Source organism: Dunckerocampus dactyliophorus, chromosome 11 (genome assembly GCF_027744805.1).
Source record: "Dunckerocampus dactyliophorus isolate RoL2022-P2 chromosome 11, RoL_Ddac_1.1, whole genome shotgun sequence".
Lineage (NCBI taxonomy): Eukaryota > Metazoa > Chordata > Actinopteri > Syngnathiformes > Syngnathidae > Dunckerocampus > Dunckerocampus dactyliophorus.
Window position 1 is genome coordinate 18,176,465 of NC_072829.1, and position 22,026 is coordinate 18,198,490.

At 41.0% G+C, this 22,026-nt stretch overlaps 1 protein-coding gene across 1 annotated transcript in view; it reads right to left on the reverse strand.

Moving 5' to 3' along the window:
- Positions 1 to 17,928, reverse strand: part of gpc4 (glypican 4) — a 44,225-nt gene extending 26,297 nt beyond the window's left edge. Inside the window, exon 1 of the mRNA XM_054792206.1 lies at positions 17,254 to 17,928. Coding sequence (XP_054648181.1) covers positions 17,254 to 17,410 — 157 coding nt within the window. The 5' untranslated portion in view covers positions 17,411 to 17,928. The remainder of the gene's footprint in view (positions 1 to 17,253) is intronic.
- Between the last annotated feature and the right edge of the window lie 4,098 nt (positions 17,929 to 22,026).

Genomic DNA, 22,026 nt, shown 5'->3' on the forward strand with positions numbered 1-22,026 from the left:
CGCAAGAAAAAACGTTGGTGACCCCTTTGCTAAACATTTGTATGTTTTGCACTATAGAATTATGACTGTTCTATAAGACTACAGAATTCTGGTACTAGGGAGGCATGTGAAAATAAAGGCCTTAATTCATATAGCATCATTGCATGCGTTTATTTGCGAGAGGATTAATGCCCTTTTGCACATCATATTTTTTATTTAGTTTATGTTCAAATTAGAGCTGTCAATCTATTAAATTATTTAATTGTAATGAATCTCATTTTGTCCGTAGTTAACACATAATTATTCGCACTTAATTGAAGACAGAAATAAGTTTTTATCTATGATAAGTAGGGATGTAAATCTCTTTGTGGTAAATGATTTCATACACAACTACCATAACTACTTCATATTTTATGCAAAGGGCTATCCATTTTTTTAAAAAATGGGCCATTATTTTATTCCAAAAATAATATACATTTAGAAATCCCTCAGTTTTTGCATGTTTAATGAGAGCGGCGTTTTGTCCCACTTTGACAGTTCATGACCGCACCTTGTACCTTTGTCCCACGCTGCGGTATTTTTTCCACTTTTTCTTTCACCTCATTTTTGCTCCTGAATGCTGATACTATGTGGGAATGCATAAAGGTAAGATTTGCTGTTAAAGGACACGTCCTTTAACGCGAATTTTTTATTCCCTAATATTTGAAACGGCATTGGCCACAAAAAAAAATCCACATTGGCCGGGTCCTAATTACAAGATCTTAAATTGAGCTTCCTGTGTTCATTTGGCAGTGTGAGCAAATTTCATGAAAATGCTGCACACTTGCTGACCTGTGTGGGGAACTAATTTTAGTGCAGTGATCCAGCTGTCCCATGACTCCATTCATTGCTAGCCAGCCTGTCATGGACGAAACTATAACGCAAAGGCAGCAACTATAAGATGAGACAGGAAATGTGTTGAATTGATCCATGACTCACCATCATCCAAAAGTGTCAGACATTGATGGAAAACAACATGTGACATCCATTCAGAAAAGGATCTACTAAAGCAAGCAAGCCTTTGAGAATCAGGGCATACTTCCACACAAATGTGCCTAATGTATTATCCTTGCAACGGAGGGATTTGTATTTCCAACCACTCGCTATTTCAAGATTCATGTTGTGTCTGTAACTGATGACGGGCTTGTTCTAAGTTGTCAGAAGATCAGCAGCAGGCTGATCCATGGCTGTGACTAAGCTCTGTTCCGAGCTGGTATCAACTTACGTTCCGAGTGATCCGATCACAAGTAGACAACTTCAAACTAACGTCAACTGAGAGCGCCTTGAGGACAGCCTAAAGTACATCAATTGTCAAATCTGCTGTCTAGGGGTTTAAGGGTACATCTCGTCGTAAGTGGACTTTTCAGTACAAAGCATTTGGTATGGTACAAAGGTGTACCTCTTCGGTCGTTTAAGTCTCCTGTTTTGGTTCTTCCCGGTTTAGTACGCAAACAAAGGCAAGTGGGTAAGGCCAAAGCAGTATGTCTGCATGATTCGGTCAAGCTCCGGGACAAAACCACAAATCGGAACTATTAATGCTGCACTTTAGGCAAGGCGCCTTTAATTTACTAATATAACGTAATAATTCAGGCTGCTGCTGTTGCATAACAATTGCAAATTATTACATATTTTCATATTTTTTACTTTGAGAATTTTATTTAATGGAGAATTTCCTGCCAGCAATTTGCATTTTTTCTGTTTCATTTTAAAACTCATTAAAGCTGTTTAAATAAAAGCTAAGCATTTTAATGCGTTGCATTTTCCTTGTTGTACAAAAAATGCACTGGACCGTGACCTTAACAGTGATTATATGGTGATAGATATGGTGTACCGTTACGCCACTACAGTTGTTTAGAGGGAATTAAATCAATCAAAGGGTGTCTGTGAGCCATCATGTACAGGCAAGGTGCACTCTAAGGTTTGGCCAAGATATGTCTCTAATTGAGAGAGTATAGTTTGAATCCACAGCCACATGTGCCAATGAAAAAGCCCTTTAAAGCTGCATGCCACATAAGCAAACAACCCATTTCTCCAGGAAGTTAACCAGTTAAGCAAAGTCATGTTTGGAGTGAATACGTTTGGATTGCAGGCAAAGACGTGGTTTTGGATAATGACTGTGTAAAACATTTCCTTACATAAACTGAGAATGAACTCTTCCGCACAGCTTTCGAAACACCAAACTGCACAGAGAATCAGGTGTTCTAACCATGGTGATGTTGATGAACAGTCAAAAGCAGCCACCGCCACACAAGACAGATAGCTATAGCCTTCAGAATTTGCGATTCAGAATGGGTCACTTTAAAACATATTTGATTTTTTAAAACCATCTTGACCCAAAAGACAAAGACACTGAGCTTGTTGCTCACAGTCCATTTCTGATTACTAAACCAGTTGGGGCCTCTGGCCAATTAAAATTCTCCACGTGTGAGTGTTCCAAAATGCTGTCATCCATGTACTTTTACCCAGAAGCGCCTGGGGAGATTCCACAAAATTGAAGCAGCCTCTCACTCAGTTTGACTCTCCCATACTAAGCCCGAATCTACAGCTTTGTCTCCAGGCACAAAAGCTCCCTGCCTATACCACTTCCCAGGTCACTGCTTTGTCAGGATTTAGACTTGCTCCCACATTTCCCTTTACTGCATTAACACTTTTCGAAAAAAAAAAGCCTACCGCTGCTTTCTGGCTATTCTCAAAATGTCCTACCAGTGCGCATTGTAAACAAAATCTTCACGGTTGTCCTCTGACCTCTCTATATGCAAAACATATCCTAAATTAGATGTATATTTAGCACAAAAGGATTGACATTTTTCTTTGTATTTGAGTGGACATGACAATGATTTATAGGCGTCAAACAAGCATTTCAAAGTGTACTCTGAAACTGACGTGATGTATGAGTTTGCGATTTAAAAAAACGACATAGGAGTCATCCTCTAAACAAGTTGAGAAAAAAACCCCACCAAGGTCAGAGCAGAATAGATTCAATATTGCTGACCCAGGGCGGGAAATAACATAAAGGACACAATTCATTGTAACACAGAAGTCACAAGATTGAAACATTTTTGCCACAGTGTGGTACACATTACATTTCTCAACAGATGGTTTGGACATGCCCACGCTAGGTATTACAGGTACTTCGCACACAAAAAGAATTAAAACACTAACCAAAGTAAATCATGAAACTTTTCCATCATCACTAGTGTGAAGAACCACAATCGGAGGAGGTGGATGGCGATGATTCATGGTAACAACTGGCCTTATCTTGCACCCTTTTTCCACATGTTTCTTTCAAGGTATGTGCCTTTTGAAGAGCCGCAAAGTTTGGAGCGTTTGATCTGGCGCTTCTGCAACACATTCCATCTTGCCCCTTCACCCAGTCCATGCTTGTAAGCGCGTGAGACAAAGTATTGCGGTGAAAGAGTGAGTGAGGCTGTGTTTTGTTAAAGATTTGCAGAGGTAAAGGTTTTATACACAACTGAAGAGAACAAGTTACAGCACAACTTGATTATAAGAGAAAAGAGGACACCCAAGACCTTCCTGGCTTGTCGTGCTAGACTTCTCCTTATGCTGTCAGCAGAGCCTTGGCACATGAAACAAAACCGTCTTTAAAAGGAAAAAAAACAACTTTACTTAAGGCCAAGTGCGTCACCACTGAGCTAACAAATAGGTCCTTTTCAATATGGTAGAGCCCCACTTTTCCGCTACAGTACGTTCAAGGACCGCCAAACAAAGTGTGACAGCTCAACACTTAACATTATGAGTGAAGCATTAAGGCAAACATGTAAAAATTGTGGGCTTTTTAAACAGTGGTGCATGTATGCTGTACATTATATCTGTATTACCAAGTATTTATAAATTATTATCGATTTAGGATGAACGAGATGTCAAAAACAACACATTTTCGCAGGAAAAAAAGTATGTATTTGGTTACTAGACTGTGATGTAAGTCACATTTTGGTGTAGGTCGAATCTTATACCTAAAAAACAATACATGAGGAATAGTAAGATGGGCTGCTGTGCTGTGCTTGCAGGTCCATAAATATACCGAAATTAACTCCAGAGTCATTCACAGTGTACACAGAACACATGAAAGACCTCAAGTACCGCAATTAAAACATTAACTAGAATAGCAAAAAATAAATAGCTAAATTGGTAGAAATCGCAAGAATTAAAGAACAGTAATAACCCTGTGGTTGTCTTCATACTGGGGGGTGTTGAAAGAAGTGGCAGACAGGCTTAGTGGGAGGAGGAAGTCTCAATAATGAGACAACTACGCTGCTTATGCTGTTATCACTGTCCATTTCATAGGAGCAGATGCTTTCACATGTTCAAAGATACCATCTTTGTCCTTCATGTTGGTTGCCATGTTTCAGCAGCTTGGACCCACTTTTTACGTGGTGCCTACAGACGAATTTGCCTCACTGCCTTGGGAGTCATAATGGAGCTTTCAATAGTGTGAGCTTCAATAGTGAACTAAAGGAAACAAAAGTGATGTCCTTCATTTCAGTGTAGCAACGCAACTACAAGTTACTCTGCCAGTCTGGCAAAGTACGTACGTATTACTCTGCCGCAAGCACAAAAGTAGTTCTCTTTTTCTCTTTTGTACAGTATTCATTATTAATAACAGCGCATACGTAACCACGAAACGGCAAAACTCGAGGACCACCTGTATAGTAAATCACACCGACAACACTCTATCCAGATGGGCCATACAAAAAAAAAACAGCAAGATAAGAAGTCGGCCTTAGACTGCCCAAAAGTGCACTTTGTTAAAACATATTAGAAAGTAAAAAAAAAAAAAAGTTTTACAATTACACAATGAAACGCACATTTGCAAAATAAGAAATTCCAGGGAGATCTTTAAAAATATTTATAAACAACATCCCAAAGCAGCTGAAGTCCACCAGATGTTAAGGCAGGAAAAGGCTCGGCACAGCGCTTCAGGCAGAAAGAGGTCAGGTACAAGATTAGGTTTCTGAAGGCTCAAAGCTACAAAGAAGCAACAAAGATTTTGATATACCTGTTGGTCCTAACGACACTGGACACCAGTGGAGGCGGTGGGAAGAGGAAAGTCAAAGAGACAAAGTCAAAACCAAACAGCACTAAGGTTTAATGGGCCTTAGTCATCAATGGTGCAGCGTGTTCAGAATGTCGTCAATCTGTGTGTGAATCTTAGCTGCTCGCCATGACAATCAGAGACAATAATTTAAGTCCCAGCAGGCCAACTTGCATTCCCATTAAACACATTTCTCTGCCGTAACACATCACCCTGAAAACACACTGACCAAATTATTTGCAGCTTCAGAGCCATGGTTAAACAAAATATTCTTTCATGTGTGAGTTTCTTTTCCCTCTGGCCAGCAGGACGCCTGCCATTGTCTTCATCATGTTTTACATTTCAGTCTTTCTCTAAACATGGCATCGGTTCATGAATCAAACTCAGACAGGTAAGGCAGCCAAAAACCAGCTTAATGCTTCTTTTGTTTGACAATACAAAACACAAAGAAAGAAAACTCCCAATAGTAATATACAGCAAAACAAGATGATTTGGATTGAAATATATCTGACAGTAAGCATCACAGGGGGATTACAAAAATAGTAGGAAGTGTATTCAAATTGCAGTTTGAAAAAGTGAGCTAAGCGTGAGCGAGGGCCTCAGAGGGAGATTTGATGCAGGACTTGGGAGTAATTAGCAGGGATTACAGCTAGTCTGGCCAGCACCCAGCACTGGGTTTCAACCCAAATACCCAGGCAAAAGCTTGGCTCTGCTTCTCCTTTCTCTCAATTTAAACAAGCCTCAATCAAAACACACAAATCCCAGTCAGTATAACTGACACACATAATCAGTGCTACAGTCCCCTAAGTGGAAATCAATTGAACTTGAAATCATACGATTTTTCCCTTATCACAGTTTACAGCAATGACATGACTTCAGTGAGGCGGTTGAGTCGCCGAGGAGGCTCCAACTCCGCCCTTGCAGTTTGGGATCAGAGCCATGTTGGCTGTGCTACACAAGCAGAGTAGGTATCAACACCAAGAAGCAGATGAACAGAACGACTCGAGCAAACCAGGGAAGAATAATGGAAAGGTTAACATGTAAAGCTGCCATTCAGCTGCACTAGTTAAAAATGTATTGAAACATATCCATTAGCATAGATGAAAAAAACCTGGTCAAAACATCAGTCGATGCTGCATGAAGAAGATAGTTGGGTTTATCATAGTGCCCCAATTAAATTTTTTGGCCCATCACCAGTCTTTAGAAAGCCTGACCTTCCAAATCCAATTTGGCCGATGCTGATTTTTTAAAATAACTGACAGCATACACCTTCAATGCTCCAATCTTATTTTGTTGAAAAAAAATTAACAGTAGCTGTGAAACAATACAAACTTGTTTTAACCGCACATTTGGTACTTCTCATTTAAAAAAAAAAAACAAAAACAAACCGGCACAACAGAGTTACACTGCACACCTGATTTGAGCGTCTTACCAAAAATAAAGTCCACAGTGACCGAAAATGGCTGGTCGTCCAATGCCATGAACTCCATAATTTTCCTCGTAGCAGCTTTGCTCTTTTCACTGCTCAAAAGTCCCAACAGCGGGCCGCTGCCTGGCTCTTTGCTCTGGCTAGCTTTAGCCTTAGCTCCATTGCTGGCTGCCAGTCTGGCAGAGTAAAAGGGGACAGTGGCTGACTTTCAAACCAGTGGCGGATCAGGTATCAAAAAGTTGATACCTGAATTGTCTAGATTGCCAGTGGAGTGGCTGGAGAGTGACCAGTGGTGGCCATGGCCATGCCTTTGGACGGTCTATTAGAGCAATTAATAGCTGAACAGTGTGCCAAGGACATTTTTTCAATACATAGTTTTTTAAATTCTGCTCCGCATCATGGCTGTCAAACCCTCATAGGGCATAAAACAGGAGTGGATGCCAATCGGTACTCCTGTTTTTACTTCTAGACTTCTACTTCTTGGTTTGCATGCCCACTTATTCTGCTACAGACAGCTTCCATTATTGACAGATTTACGTGCTGAATCACGCTTCAGAATTTAAGTCAAAGTCAACATAGTGGAAACCTTGTCAAGTCAAGTCGAGTCCAAAGTCATCAAAATTGTGAGTCTGTAAACTGTGCTGTAATCAAAGATAGTAGCAGTGCAGCAGTGTCCATTATTTCACAGATGTACTGCGCGTGTATGCCAGATGCATGTCAGATTGGGTGCCCTAAATATCACCTGAATATCAATCAGGTAACAGGTAGCATTGTACTGCCAAAAAATGGAACTCTTATGAGCTACTTTTGTTGTCATTGTTGTATTTGTCCAAACAAAGGTACCTTTAGTTGTATCAGGCATTAAAATGAACGTGGTCTAATCATTTTTTTCATGGCTGTTCTTAAAGCCAAGCGCTCTCAACAACTGAATGTGGACGTAATCTTGTAGTTATAAAAAACTCCAATACCAAGTGTTACTGCTTTAGTTGCTTGCTCGAGGTTGTTTATATGCTGAAGTTATCGGTGTTTGCTGTTTTTTTCTTTCCTGTAGATGTAATATTCGCTGGCGGATGATGCCGTATTACGCTAACATGTTAAACGTGTTTCCTGCAGCATACCCGACATCCGTGGAACAATGTTGACACACAACTTTGGATTTATCTACTTGCCTTTGTCCATCCGTAATTTTAACAGGGAAGCCAACGTGTTCAGGAGACCATAGTGAGATGGGAGGGTCTTCCAGCTCAGGCTTCTGGCTTGCATTTACCATAATACCATTTGTCACGCCTGCGAGCTACTAGCGTTCTTCCCCCTCAGTGTCCGACACTCAAAGGCGTCCGTGCGGAAACTCGCCCAGGACCCTGGTTCTGCGTGAAGCGCTTAGATCACTCTAGTAATAAATTTAATGAGAAAAATAGCATTAAATATAACCAAAACGGTACACAAGTGGACCGAACCAAACATGCAGAACCGAAACGGTTCAATACATCCATGTTACACCCCTAGTAGTCACAAACAGGTTTTCTATGTTCTAATTACAAAAATATTCCATTGATTATTATTGAATCCTACTTTGTGGAAATTCACTTATCACAGTCGTATCTGGAACTAATTAACTGCAATATACAAGGGAACTGTATATGCCGCTGTAGCTGTGTGTAGATGGAAAAGGAAAACAAAGCTTGTACTGAGTAAGAACAATGTAGCAACATGGCTGCATGGCCGAAGAAGGATGAGTCACAATACATGCGATCAGTGATGGTGTGCATCTCACACAAACATATGTGCTCTCCAGGACACTCAGATCAACTTGCTCTGGTCCAAGCTTTTTCCTGTCAGTCAAAGCCCCCACTCTCCTTCCCTGCATGCCTCAGTCAGTCCTCTAGTGCTCTTTGTTGCCATGTGCTTCCAGCTCTGGGGTTTGTAGTGTGTGGGTCTTGGTGGTCCGGGGTGGAATGTGGTGAGGTGGGGGGGTAGGCGAGCTGGCCTATAAGGGGGTGTTCAATTGTTCCCACACACAGCATCCACCCCCCACTGATCTGTCGCTCACTTGGCCATTTGTAGGGGTCTAGGCTAAAGCAAAAGATGTGGAGAGATAGAATTTCAGGCCCTTGGTGGTTACACTGCTCCTGAACTGATGCTACACGCAGAGCATATTAAACAAGTCAAGGAAGGAGACTTAACATTCCATAGCTCTACTGATTAAGAGTGAAGGCTTCCTCAGCCTCAGGTCTGAAATAACAAACACACAAATCCAGACAGTTTTCAAGATAAAATCATTCCATGGAACTTTTTTTTTTCTGTGCACTGATTTGCTGTATTGTTCTGGATCGATGATAAGTGCTTGCTAACATCCGGAGAACTACTGATGCCAGTGCTGCCCTGCTGTGTTCACAGGAAGCTGATAAGAGCAGAGAGACAGAGCGGAGATGGCAGGCACGTGTTGCAGGCCTCCCTCCTTCCTCTGGATTCTGGAAGGCAAAACCAGGTTTTCCCCTGCCCTGGGTTCACAAGACCTCTGCCTCCTGATATCTAAACTCAATTATCCAGAGGGCTCACCAAGTTACTGCGGAGATGTCACATATATTGGCCAGAAAGCAACAGGGACCGTCACATTATCACTGCTTTCCAGTGAAATACCAGCCCAGAGGGGGTCCTTCCAGCAACTCATCACAATCTATTCACTGATACGCCAGGAGAGTGTTACCTGTAAGATCTCCAAAGTCTGATTTACACATTTTATTCAACTCTAAGCATTATTGTTGAAGGTGAATCCTGCTATTCCAAAGCATCGAAATGAATAATCACAATTTGTAACCAATAGTTTCAAACAGGCTGACCAAGGAGCCAGAGAAAATAGGTTTCAAACTCGGAGGTTCATGTCTCAGGAAAATGTTTGGTGTTTATTTAATCTCTCACACAGATTGTCTCCAAAATCTCTTCAAATTGATGAAGGATATTAATGTTCAGTCTTTATTGGAAAAATAGTGTTCTCTGACAAACAATTTGTTGAAGTTGCTTTCAAAGTGAAGGAACCTGTGTATGGAAACAACATGTTTTTGCTAAGATCCTGGTATGACATGTAATGACTATTAGCTTACCTCATTTTAACACACACATACACACACACACCCACAGCTAAAATTGCCTCAATTACACTCATTTTCATTTAAATAGTGACTCGCTGTGAACACCAGAGTGGGACAAAGGCTATGTCCACAGGAACGCGGATATTTTGAAAAACGCACATTTACCCCACTCCGGTGTTCATGTCAACATAAAAACACGTTCACTGGCTCGTGCACATTTTGGCCAGTTGGCTGAATAGCTGGAAACAACAACTACAGCTGACTTGGTCACATATTATAACACATCTGTTCGTCAATATTATTAGCTGTACCCATATTAGCTGTACAATGACATGTACATTATCTTTAAAATCAGCACTCGCTTGCACAGAGCCCAGGAAACAACATGAAAGGTTCTTTAAATAGCTTGTGTGTGTTATAACGCGCACCTACCGCTACACGAAATGAAACCAACATCCGTAAGTCAATAACTTCATATTATGTTGTTAAATCTGGTTTAAAAACATGAACATGTCGCACATGTTATGACACCAACCTAATAGCTCAGAATTTACCTGCGTACACGTACACACACACATGCACACACACACTGAAGCCGGGGTTTTGGAAACTCGCCCCTCTGGCTAGAGTTTTCCAAAAGCTCAGTTTTTAAGACCAAAAACCTGGCGCAAGGCCAAAACGCATAGCAAAATATGCGTTTTGAAAATACCCGTATTAGTACGCTTAAGCTCCTGCATAGCTTGACGTGCACCTCCCCAAAAAAAACCAACATTACCTTGCGAACTGTTAGGTCTGTGATCAGATTGCCTTCAGTACAGTATTTCCTGTGCGTACACGACTCCATGATAGGGAATGCAGCCTTTCTTCGCGTTGGCCTACTTCTTCGATCAACATTTGCAGTAACAGTGACTGTTGTAACACAGTGATTGGTTCCAGCTCCAACGACACTCTCCGTCTCTTTTTAATTGCACTTTTTCACTACAAACGAAAGACGTTAACAGGCTAAATAATCAACACCCACTAGTTATGTTTGTTGTATGGTAATGATAGCAATTTGGCAAAGTTTAGCAACTAAAGTTAGCTATTATTAGGCCTGTCACGATGGAAATGAAGTCAATCATTTTTGCCGGCCTCAATAAATTGACATGTGCACGCATGCGTGTTTGTTTTCCTCGTCTCTTTCAGGCCGGATGACAAGAGGGTTCACTCTGCAGCTGACTGCGTGTTGTTGCTACAGTGGAATGAACGGAGAGAGTGAACCCTCTTCTCACCATTCAGCCTCTTTTTCCCAGTACATGGAGGCGGGAATATCTTGGCTAGCAACACGTTAGCCTCGTGAGCAAGCATAAGCTAACACGGTTTCTAAGGCGAATGCCACAGCCCCAGTGTGGGAATATTTCGGTTTTAAATACAATGAACAAGTTGAGCACATGAACACCGACAACCTGATATGTCGCATTTGTTCGAAAGTAGTGATGAGGAAGAAGGGGAATGCAACCAACTTGTGTGCACAACTAAAATGGAGGTGGAAAGGAGCCTTCGTCCTGACAGTCAGTCAGTGTCGCTCCCAACATTGCAAAAGAAATGCAACATTTCAAGAAATGTTAGAAATGTTTGACAGACAGTATGAATTTCCTGGGGGAACGTACACGTACATGTACAGTACATGTCACAAACAGCAACTTCTTAACTGTGTAACCAAGTGAAAGACGACATGATGAAGGACATAAGAAACATTGCATTTTACTCTGCCGCCACAGATATGTGGTCCAGCTCAAATATGACCCCCTACATTAGTTACATAACAATACACTTCATAACTGTGTGTGTGTGCGTGTTTTTTTCCTTAACAGAGACATTCTCTTGTTCGTTTAATTAATTTAAAAGCTCTTGACATTCCAGTTCCATTGTTAAATACTCTTGAGAAATGAAAGTTTATTGCTTTTGATATGATGTACTCTCATTACTATGCCATATAATTAATGAAAAAAATGGTCTGAAAACATGTTGTTATTAATACTGATTATCGCCAATAATTTGTAGGACAATTATCGTCCAGCAAAATTTGCTATCGGGACATTTATTGAATGCATAGCCTATATCATAATCACAGAGTAAGTCCAAATGAATCAGTCGCTTCTCTGAGACTGCTTCTGTGCATGTGCACGTGCTACGGTCGTATATGCTTATATGAGAAAGCGGGGGGGGGGGGGGGCAGTCATGAACAGCAGTTATTTTATTTCAACATTTTTTGTATAATCTGTTCTTTTAAACCACTATTGGTAACATATGCTAGCTAGTGGTAGTGTTCTAATATTCTTTGGTCTCCAAAAATTCGGAGCGAGTTGCATAAAGTCCCTTTAAGACGACGCACCTGCTGGTGTTTGATCCTGCGATTGACACAAAAGGCTATTTAGGATCAAATTTCCTTCTTTTATTTCTCAAGGGATGTGAGATATCCTAGATGGTGGTCATTCAGTATACTACATTAGGTTGGAGCACAAGGTAAAACATAAAGAACAGCTGCCGAGATGTATTTATTTTAAAAGAAACCCTAAATGATATAAATAATGCGGTAATTATCACTTGAATAGCAAGTCATTATTTCAGGCAATCAAGACGAAGCATTGCATGGAGCACAGCACTGAAACAGAATTGCATGACGCTTGTATATTTCTAAATTGCTTCCTATTTGGCAAGGCAACACAACACTGTATTTATTAGAATTCTGGGTGTTAAATGATTGTGGATATTAAATTTATAACCAAGTACAGCACTGAAGCCACTACTCATGATAAAACCTGCAGGGCGGTCACATAAAACAAAGAGGGCTTTTTGAATTTTAATGGGACTGACCTTGAAAGGCAAGTAAGACGTTGTGCTGGTTGTTTAATAGTTAATTATCACTGAAGTTAAAATGCCGGGCAACAGTTTTTTTTAGGAGGACTGCAAATCCTGACCTTTGAGCAATGAAAGCTGTGACAGGCCTTGCGTGCACAAGTTTCCTTCTGTCGTCTTATCTGCTGAACATCAGTGTATAAACATAAACTGTTATTTCCCCAATAATAGTGGAGGACGAGTTACCACCGAAGGAGAAAGAGGCCACCAAATGCGAGAATGTAAAAAATCCTATGTTTTATCAAGAGGCCAATGTATACTTATGAGGTTCAGGCCTGATGCAATTGACTTTTTATGAGTAAGGAATGGCCCTCTTATCTTTAGCTCTGCCTTTGTCCCGTACCTGGGGCATTACATCAAGACTAGCGGCAGCCTTATGTCTTTTCTGTCACTTATTTTGTTTAAAAGAGGAAAAAAGGTGAGTGTGGTGCCCAAACCTGCAAAAACAAACCTTTGGAATGACATAGATAATGACTAGGGGTGCCTGATAAATGAGGAATTATGATGTCATACCGATAAATCCGATAACATTAAAAAATAGCTCCGATAACAGACAATTTTTAAAAAATCTCCAATGAGGCCAGATTACCAGTACTTTGCTGTGGGTGGATTAGGGTGATCAAATCAAGCACTCCTTTTTTCTTACTTGTCACGTGCTGTAAACAAACATGGTGCATTGTGTGGGACCTCACCACTGCCTCCGGGACCTTGCGCACCACCAATGTCCCCACCAGCCACCCAAAACAGCAGCATCGCCACGACGGTGTCTCGAAAGCCAACAAAGACGCCCAGGGCGTCAAAGAAGCCAGGGGCACGCTCCCATCGCCGCGGTGTCTGAAAAGCTTGTCAGAGACAACCAAGGGCCCCACTCATCGCCCAGCAAACGGACCCACGGTTTGTACTTCTGAGCTGCTGCTATTTTTTTATGTTTGTTAATAGTATTGATTTGGTGAGGACAACTCTACCGGTACAATTTGTCAAATTCAACTTTGAGTAATTTTTACCTCCACGTGGGCACAAACTAGGGCCGCACGTTGAATGAGTGGATAGCATGTTGGCCACACAGTCAGGAGATCGGGAAGATCTGGGTTCGAATCTCCATTGGGCATCTCTGTGTGGAGTTTACATGTTCTCCCAGTTTTCTCCGGGTACTCCGGTTTCCTCCCACATTCCAAAAACATGCATGTTAGGTTAACTGGCGACTCTAAATTGTCCATAGGTATGAATGTGAGTGTGAATGGTTGTTTGTCTATATGTGCCCTGCGATTAGCTGGCGACCAGTCCAGGGTGTACCCCGCCTCTCGCCCGAAGTCAGCTGGGATAGGCTCCAGCATACCCGCGACCCTAGTGAGGATAAGCGGCATAGAAGATGGATGGGTGTGCACAAACCACAGTTCAATCTAAATCTAGGCTAAATCTAAAAAATCGGTTATTGTATCGATAACAGGAAGTTATCGGTGAAAAAAAGCATTGTGCCTCCCTAATAATGACAAAGTCAGAGTTTCATATATTGCAGGACAAGTACACACTAATTGCGGTGTGATGCTTAACCAAAAGTACAAAAAAAGGCAATAAAACATGTTATTCACAACTCCTGACAAGATGAATGCGTCTACATTAGCACTACAAGTGTCCCAATTTCCATTCAACTGAGGTGTGTAACCACAGGCATGAATCACCAAACAGCAGACGAGAAAGCTGGAAAGACGTTACTGAGAGGAATGAGACTGATCCAGTGTGATCACCAAGGAATTCCCAATCTGATCCTGCTGTCACTGTCCATCACTTAATTTGCTCTATGCTGAAGCAATCAGGGTTTTCATTTCGGTTTTACTGCATTACAACATCTTTATTGTACCTCAACAAAGCCCCCAAAGTAACATTAACAGTAACAAACATCCCTGCTGCTGTGCCGTGCCAACAATAACACAAGACGTCTGCGCTTGTAAAAAGGCAGGTTTTTGAATCCTGTGTCTCCTATAAGAGTCATATTCCACCAGTCTGATTTACTATCAGAGGAGTGACAGTAAATATTTCCAGAAGTACTTAGCCACCACCTGGCAAAGATGTTGTCTCTCCAAATAAAAAGGAAGTGAAGTTATTGTGGAAGAAATATTTTGACCTTCTGGTCAAATTCTGCAAATTGTATAACTTGAGCTTTTTCCCAGCCCTTAGAAGACGCCTGCGTCCTTGAACCCGGGTGGTTAGTGTAAGAATACAATGGCTGTCTTGAGTTTGTGAGCGCCAACAAATCACACACTGGCATCCACAGGACTCGCTTTTAACGACAGTGGACTTTGAGACTGTGTTGTTTTCTACGGGTGAATTATCTCACTCCATCAATGACAAAAGGGAGCTCACTGAGACTAGCGCTGCCTCAAAGGCCCAGACACAGACCGGGAATTAACTGTAAGGAAAAGGCATACCAACCTGCACAATAATACTGGCTTTATTCAGATCCTTCCTTCAAATCCCTGGGATGAAACACAATTAAAAGTGACCAATGTGGACATGTTGGGGTACTCTCAATGACATTTAGCATCACAAAGACATACATAGAGAGAAAACAAAGGGCCTATAGACTTGTATGAAATGCAGGAAGAGGTAAGTGCTCTACTTATTTGACAGTTACACCCAACTCCAATCATGGTAATGGCCTACAAAAATGTAAATTTCCTACTATTCAAAAATATACTCCAAGTAAGACTATTGTGAGGGCACATGCAAGCTGGTCACCTTTGCCAACAGTTTGTGCAAATATATGTTTGACTGTCTTTGTGAAAAGTGAAGAATGGGGTAAAAAGATTTAAATCCAAGCTAATGCTAAAGAACTTTAAGACGAGTAACCATTAAAACGACAGCGGCGTGCTTGTTGGATCACCATCTTAAAATGGAATCGCTAAACTGCAAAACTGGAAATCAAATGGGGCTGAATTCAAGGCTTGTCTGGGTAAGTATGCATATTCATTTAACCACCATAAAAAGGAAATGAGAGAAGGGTGGGATTTGAAGTATGCAGGGCACAGTGGAAACCCCAACTCTCTGCTTCCCCCCCCACTCCAACCCTCACTATAAAAGTCCCCTCCATTTGTTTCCATTACTTGGGTGTAACTCAGAATTCCCTATGCCAAGGATGTGTTGTTTGTCTGCTGGCCAATTCATTTGCAGACAAGCAACCTGTAACATTGCCTTGCAGATGGCAAGACTGTTACAATTTTAAGGGTTAATTACTTTAGCACATTTTTTACACCGGATATGTCAAGGGCCTGTGCTTTCACTTTTTCCATTTACTGCTGAATCGTCTTCAGTTGTGCATTCCATCTTCATATTAGTGGCACATGTATGTTTTTATCCAAACACCAAAAAATGCATTAAAAACCTGATGTCACCACCACCAGTTAACCAAATCTCTGCTAGCGTCATCACAATGGGGGTTTCAGTAAGGAAGCTTAGAAATAAACACAGGCTGGCTTCTTTCAGCAGGGAGCAGACTTTGTGTGTTGATTATACCTCACCATTGTTATGAATTGCCTTCAAGTATTTCCTAAATGAATGTTATATTTACGGGCTCAAGCACTGAAGTGTTGCCAGACACTCATTAAGATGGAGAACACAACAAAAAATGTATCAAAGCGACATGTTTTTACTTTGAGGTGGAAGACGGTGTTTTGGATGTCTGACTATGAAAATCACAATCATGTGAATTCCAGAAAGGTAAGACTTTAAGGTTTATTTTTGATCCCTTATAACAGGGGAGCCCAAAGTTCAGCCTGCAGCACATTTTAACAATACAATCAAACAAGAAAACTTAAAAAAAAAAAAATTAAATGTAATTAAAAGACAGAGAATGAAGTAAAAATATTAGACAAATAAGGTTATCATATTAGGAGAAAATATTGTGGAATTTTTTTTGTAATTTTGCAAGAAATATAATGGGAAAAAAAATTGTAAAAATATTATGTTGAAATATTAAAGAAAAGGACATGCTGTTATTTGGTAATTAAAAAAAAAAAAAGAATAAACCTGCAATTTTTGGAAAATTAGATCAGAAGAAAATAAAAATATTTGGAAAATTTAAAAAAACAAAAAAGGGACAAAAAGGACAAAAAGTTAATGCTAACAACACGCTGTCACCTATAATGCAAAGCTGAGATACAGGCTGTTTTTTCCAAATGTATAAATACTATAACTTATTAGCATATCTACATGGGTTTGTTTACAAAATGTAAAGCTACCAAAGTAGCCCCCATATGCTTTGGTTTTTCAGTGTGTGGCCCTCGGATGAAAATGTTTGGAAACCTCTGCATTATATTTTAGTTTGAAGCAAACAAACAATCAACTTCAGCCAGCCACTTAGTTCATCAAACTTGGTGCTAAGTCAGGGGGTATCCAAACTGTTTCCTTTTTTTGAAGGATGCTGGGTCTATTTTGATACATTTGGTGTATTAAAGATACTAAAACCAATCCAATGTAGGTCAATATATGCTATGCTAACAAAACATATTAGCTTTGTGTTATAATACACTTGAGTGTAATATCTAATAATATAGATCAATAAAAATAAATAAATGTTTTTTAGAGCATGCAGACGAGCTGTGGTCCAAAAATGGCACGCTGTTCGCGCTTTGGACACCCTGTGCTATGCTAACCATTGGACCGCTCGCCTTCCTCTCTGTGGCCCGCATGCGCCCCCGAACCCCATATTGAGAACCACTTTGTTGTTGTAACGTGACATACAGGAACATAAAACGACAATAGTAACTCACCGTTGACTCCTTTGTTGGGAACATCGTTGACGTTGAAGCCCTTGGAGCTGTACGCAGCCCGAACTTCGTTGCAGTTTCTCAACTTTTGCTCCGCCGTGGCGGACAAACACAACACGACCAGGGTGCTATGCACACACAGCAACAACAGCGTCTTCATTTTGTATCAGCTTTAGACGGGGAAAAACACACGCAAAAAGAAGAGGACAAAACGTAGAAAAGTGTCCAGGTGTGTAGCTAAGTGTGAGCCACGCCGAGTTTCCTCATGGAGACTTGTTGCTTCCTTCAGCACAACAGACGCTTCATTCACAGAAACAAAAAAACTACCAAAAAAAAACACCATCTGACTTAATCCCTCTAACAGCACGGGTGTTTAAGACAATATCGAGTTCCAGACTCAATTAAATCACCAGGACGCGACCAAACAAAACCTTTGCAAGAGTTTTAAAAACTTTTTTGCACTGCATGCAAGAATCCCAGGAGTGAGCTCTCTTGGTTACGACGGCAGTAAGAACCACAAGCAAGGAGAAGACCTCAAAAAGCTGATTCTTATATTTTTCTAGCTTTCTGTCCACTAGCGAGGAGGCCGTGGTTTCTATGGGTCAGGACACTGGACAGCAAGCTTGTCCTACTGGGATCCAGATGCGAGCTGACGGCGCTGGTAGACACCCAGGAGAGAAGAGAAGTTCCGGGGACAAAGAGGGTGGAGAGCAGCAACACCAGGGGTGGAGCATGGAGCAGGCTGCATCCCTTTGGATACACTTGTATCTGAACCATTGGTGTGCCCAGCATTAAACAACAACAAGAGTGGATCACCAGGGGGTCTCCAAAATCCGGCCCAAGGGCCATTTGTGTCCCACAAGTCGCTTTTTAGTAGGGGTGGACATTTCGCTCCAAATATCCATTGCATCAGTACCAATGTCCATGGCTTTACAGTAGATCTTCCTTTCTTAAATCACAACTATGGTGCGTTCAAGGACCACCGAAAAGAGTGCGAAATCTCAGCGCTTCACAAAAAAAAAACATTTTTTGTGAAGCATAAAGACAAACGTGTAAAAATTGTGGGATTTTTTAAACAGTGGTACATGCATGCTGTCATTTTTTAATGAGATGTCTTTTTTGTGTGGGGAAAAAATGTTTTTTTAACCAAAAATCGCAAATTTGCGGGCTGTGAAGGCTGAATCCTGAATGTGCGGGAATCCACCGTATTTGTTTCCAACATGAGTACCAAGTTACATCACTTCGAAGGCAGAAGGGTAGTGCATGATCACATTTTTAAGACCCGTTGAAAATCGGCAAGAATTAACATGACATTTGACATTTCGAGAGTTTCTAAGTAGAGCTTCAAAATGCAAAAAGAAGAAATGAGAGTGAGACAAAACATTTTTTCGAGAAAGCAATTTATTTCAAACAACCATTAACGTGAACTAGGCTATTCATCAGCTGATCAAAAGTTTAAGACCACAGCCTTTAAAAGCCAAAATCTTGGCAAAAATGTTGATTCAGTGTTATTTATGTCAGGTAGTGTCAGGTATTCATGATCTCTTGATGGCAAAGGTAAAAAAGCTTTCTCTTTGAACGCGATCGAATTGTTGAGCTGCATAAGCAAGGCCACGCGTAGCACGCCATTGCTGCTGAGATTGGACGCAGTAAGATCGTCATTTTAAACTTCTCAAAAGATCCTGGCGGTTATGGAACAAAACAAATTAAGTGTAAACCCAAATGTCATCGGCCCTGAGTCAAGGGGCCAAACAAGGGACGATCCTTGGCCTAAATTAAGGTTGCTGATGGTGCCGAGTGCAGTCCAATAACCATTAGACGGCATCTGCGAGAGAAGGCTTTTAAGAAGAAAAAAGTCCTTGAAAAGGTTTCGTCGTCACAAAATTGCCCGTTCAGAATTAGTGCGAGCGCACCAAACACGGGACATTGAAAGGTGAAAGAAAGGTTTATTTAGAAAAAAAGAACCTTTCCGGTCCCGATGGTTTCTAATGTTACTGGCATGACAAGCAGATCCCACCTGAGATGTTTTCCACATGGCACAGTGGAGGGGGTGTGTATCAAAAATAGACATTTTTATGGGCAATCTCAATTAATTGTTGATTTTTTGCCATTCCCTGGTGGTCCTAGAAAAGCAGGGCTCTACTGGAAAGCAATTACAAAGTTGCCTTTTCACACGTAACACAAAGCTGTTTCTTTAATGAGACGATGTTTTGCATATCTATGCATTGTTTCCAGCATGGAATTAAGTAAACAAAAGGTGAGGAATATCATTGTGGCCCCCCCACATCCTTCCATTTTTCTGTATTGGCCCTTGTTGGAAAAGATTTGGACACGGTTGCCTCACTGTGACACCTCACTTATCAGCAAGGAACGTTAGATAACCAAAAGTCTTTTCAATCACAAATTTCTCTCCCTATTTGACCTGCCTGTTGGAGATGGCCTCTTATCTATGGTTCCAGTTGGCTGGAGATAACACTGTGGATGATAACAATTGGCGCTAAACACACTTTTTTTTTTAACTGTCCTTAATTGTGTCCCAACAGGGGGTATAATCTGTTTATTAAATCTGGATCAAGTCGTAACATGTTTTTGTCACATACACTCTATGTGTAGCAGGATACAGTGTCTGGATTGTGTAGAACTGTGTGGTTTTAGCACGGCAACCGCATTGTTAGAGACACCAACTTGATAAGTTGCAAGATTTTAGAGATAATGTATTATTGGTCCCTTCTAAACACTTGAAACACAATCTAAAAGTCCATCAATCCAAGTAACGTTGGTATCAATACCTAGGCAAACCCTCCTGATAACTTGGCATTGATGTCTCCTCCTATTTCGGATCGACATTTGCAATAAAAGCGTTAGAATTGTTAGATTACATTCAGCTGCAGAACCCTCCCAACCCCTCCTCAATACGCCCCGCACACTTAATAAATGCATTTAACGTATAAAATATACAGTAGAGGTACTCACCACTAATGAATGATAATGTAAGATGATCCATGAGCAGATGGAATCGGAGGATAAAACGGCCTACAGAGAAAAAAAAATGCATGAATTTGCTGAATTGCAAATGTGATCCACTGTACTGCCTTTTATTCTGATTATAATCATCACAAAATAATGTAATGATCTTGAAAAATTCCAAGTCAAAATATCGGGATCTGTGATCCTAGCCCTGTATTTACTTGGTATACGAAACGCTTACCATACACTAACAAAAATGTAGTTTTGTCTGACAGTTTGTACACAATCAGTGTCGTTTATCTATTGACGCATGATGTTTTGTTGTGGTATTCCGTCAACCCATTGGAGGCTCCATTAGGTCTCATGAGGAGGAGATCTCATGTTGAAAACAGGCACACATTATGTTGACAGTTCTTAAACATCATATTTCTTCATTCACACATCATGTTTGAGGTGTCCCCCCCCCCCGTTTCAGTCTTTATTTTTCAATAAGCTCCGGTTTGTTTAAAATCCTCTCGCGTTTCAGTAAAAATCGGGTCAAAATCCCAGTTGTCTGGAGTCTTTCTACTTTAGAAAAAATACTGATCAGGCTCGGCAAATGTGCACTTTTCATATCTAGTCTGTCAAAGTGCGTTCATAAACGTCAATGATGATTGTGGTCAGCTTAAACCATGAGTGAAATGACTGGCCATTACCATTTCAATGGTGCAGAAATGGCATCAAAACTTCTATTGTCTTTCTATTTGGGAATCACTGAATTACACATTTTCTCGGAAATGATATGTTCACTAAATACAGCACATGTAATTCTGGTGCATATTTCTTTTTGCATACTTCACTGCAGTGTTTTTCCCCCTCTCGGGAGACGTTTGTTTGCCTGCAGGCCCTGCCCTTATTGTAGCTTGTTGCTTTTTCAAACAGATACAGAAAGCTTCCAACTCTCGTGCTCCGTCTCACTCTCCAGATTGAATGACATTCAAATTCAAATGTCCCAAATTCCTGAGCTGCTTCTTCACTATTACCCTTCTGAAATGTGGTCTGTGTGCATGAATTGCAGCAGGCAGTCTTATAATTTAAAAAAAGTCCCTTTATTAAATGAAAACAAGCCTATTAAAAAGTTATACGCCTGCATTTAAACATGTTGAAACAAGCCTGACTTGCGGTGTGTGTGTGTGTGTGTGTGTGTCCATCAGTTTGGGGGAGCACTCAGCAAAATGACATTCCTCCTTTTGTGTCCACATTCCACAGGCGGTTGCATTCATTCCGTGTGACTGTGGCGGCTGCAGGGGAAGCCAGGGGTTGCCGAGGAGCAGGAGAAGGATGTTGGAGATGTGTGCTTGGGAGAGCGTGGGCCTGGTGCTCCTCTTAACAGGCCAACAAAAGGTACCAAAATGGTCCAGTGCCATGGTAATTAGACATGAATGAGCTCTGGGCGACTTGACATGTCTCCAGTGTTTCTCTCTGACAGAGGAATTCCAGCAACAAGTTTGATTTTAAATCGGACAGGAGTGCAATCACCTGAATGGTGGTGTTTTCATTGACAGCCCATGTTGGGTGTGATGGTAATCGTGGGGATGCTGAATAATCTGTTAGAATTGCTCTTATTTTTTGCAAATTTTGCTCTATTTTTGTTCGCTGACGAAGCTCTTTGGATGAGGAGCGAAACGTCCGACACATTCTTCACAGAAGTTCAGGTATGGTATGGTGAAAATGCAACAGTACCTTATAACCTGCAGCTCTTCTCACTGCTCCTGGTGACTGATAGGGTCGGTAGGCTGACTGCTCCTAAAAGTAATAATATCGTTACCA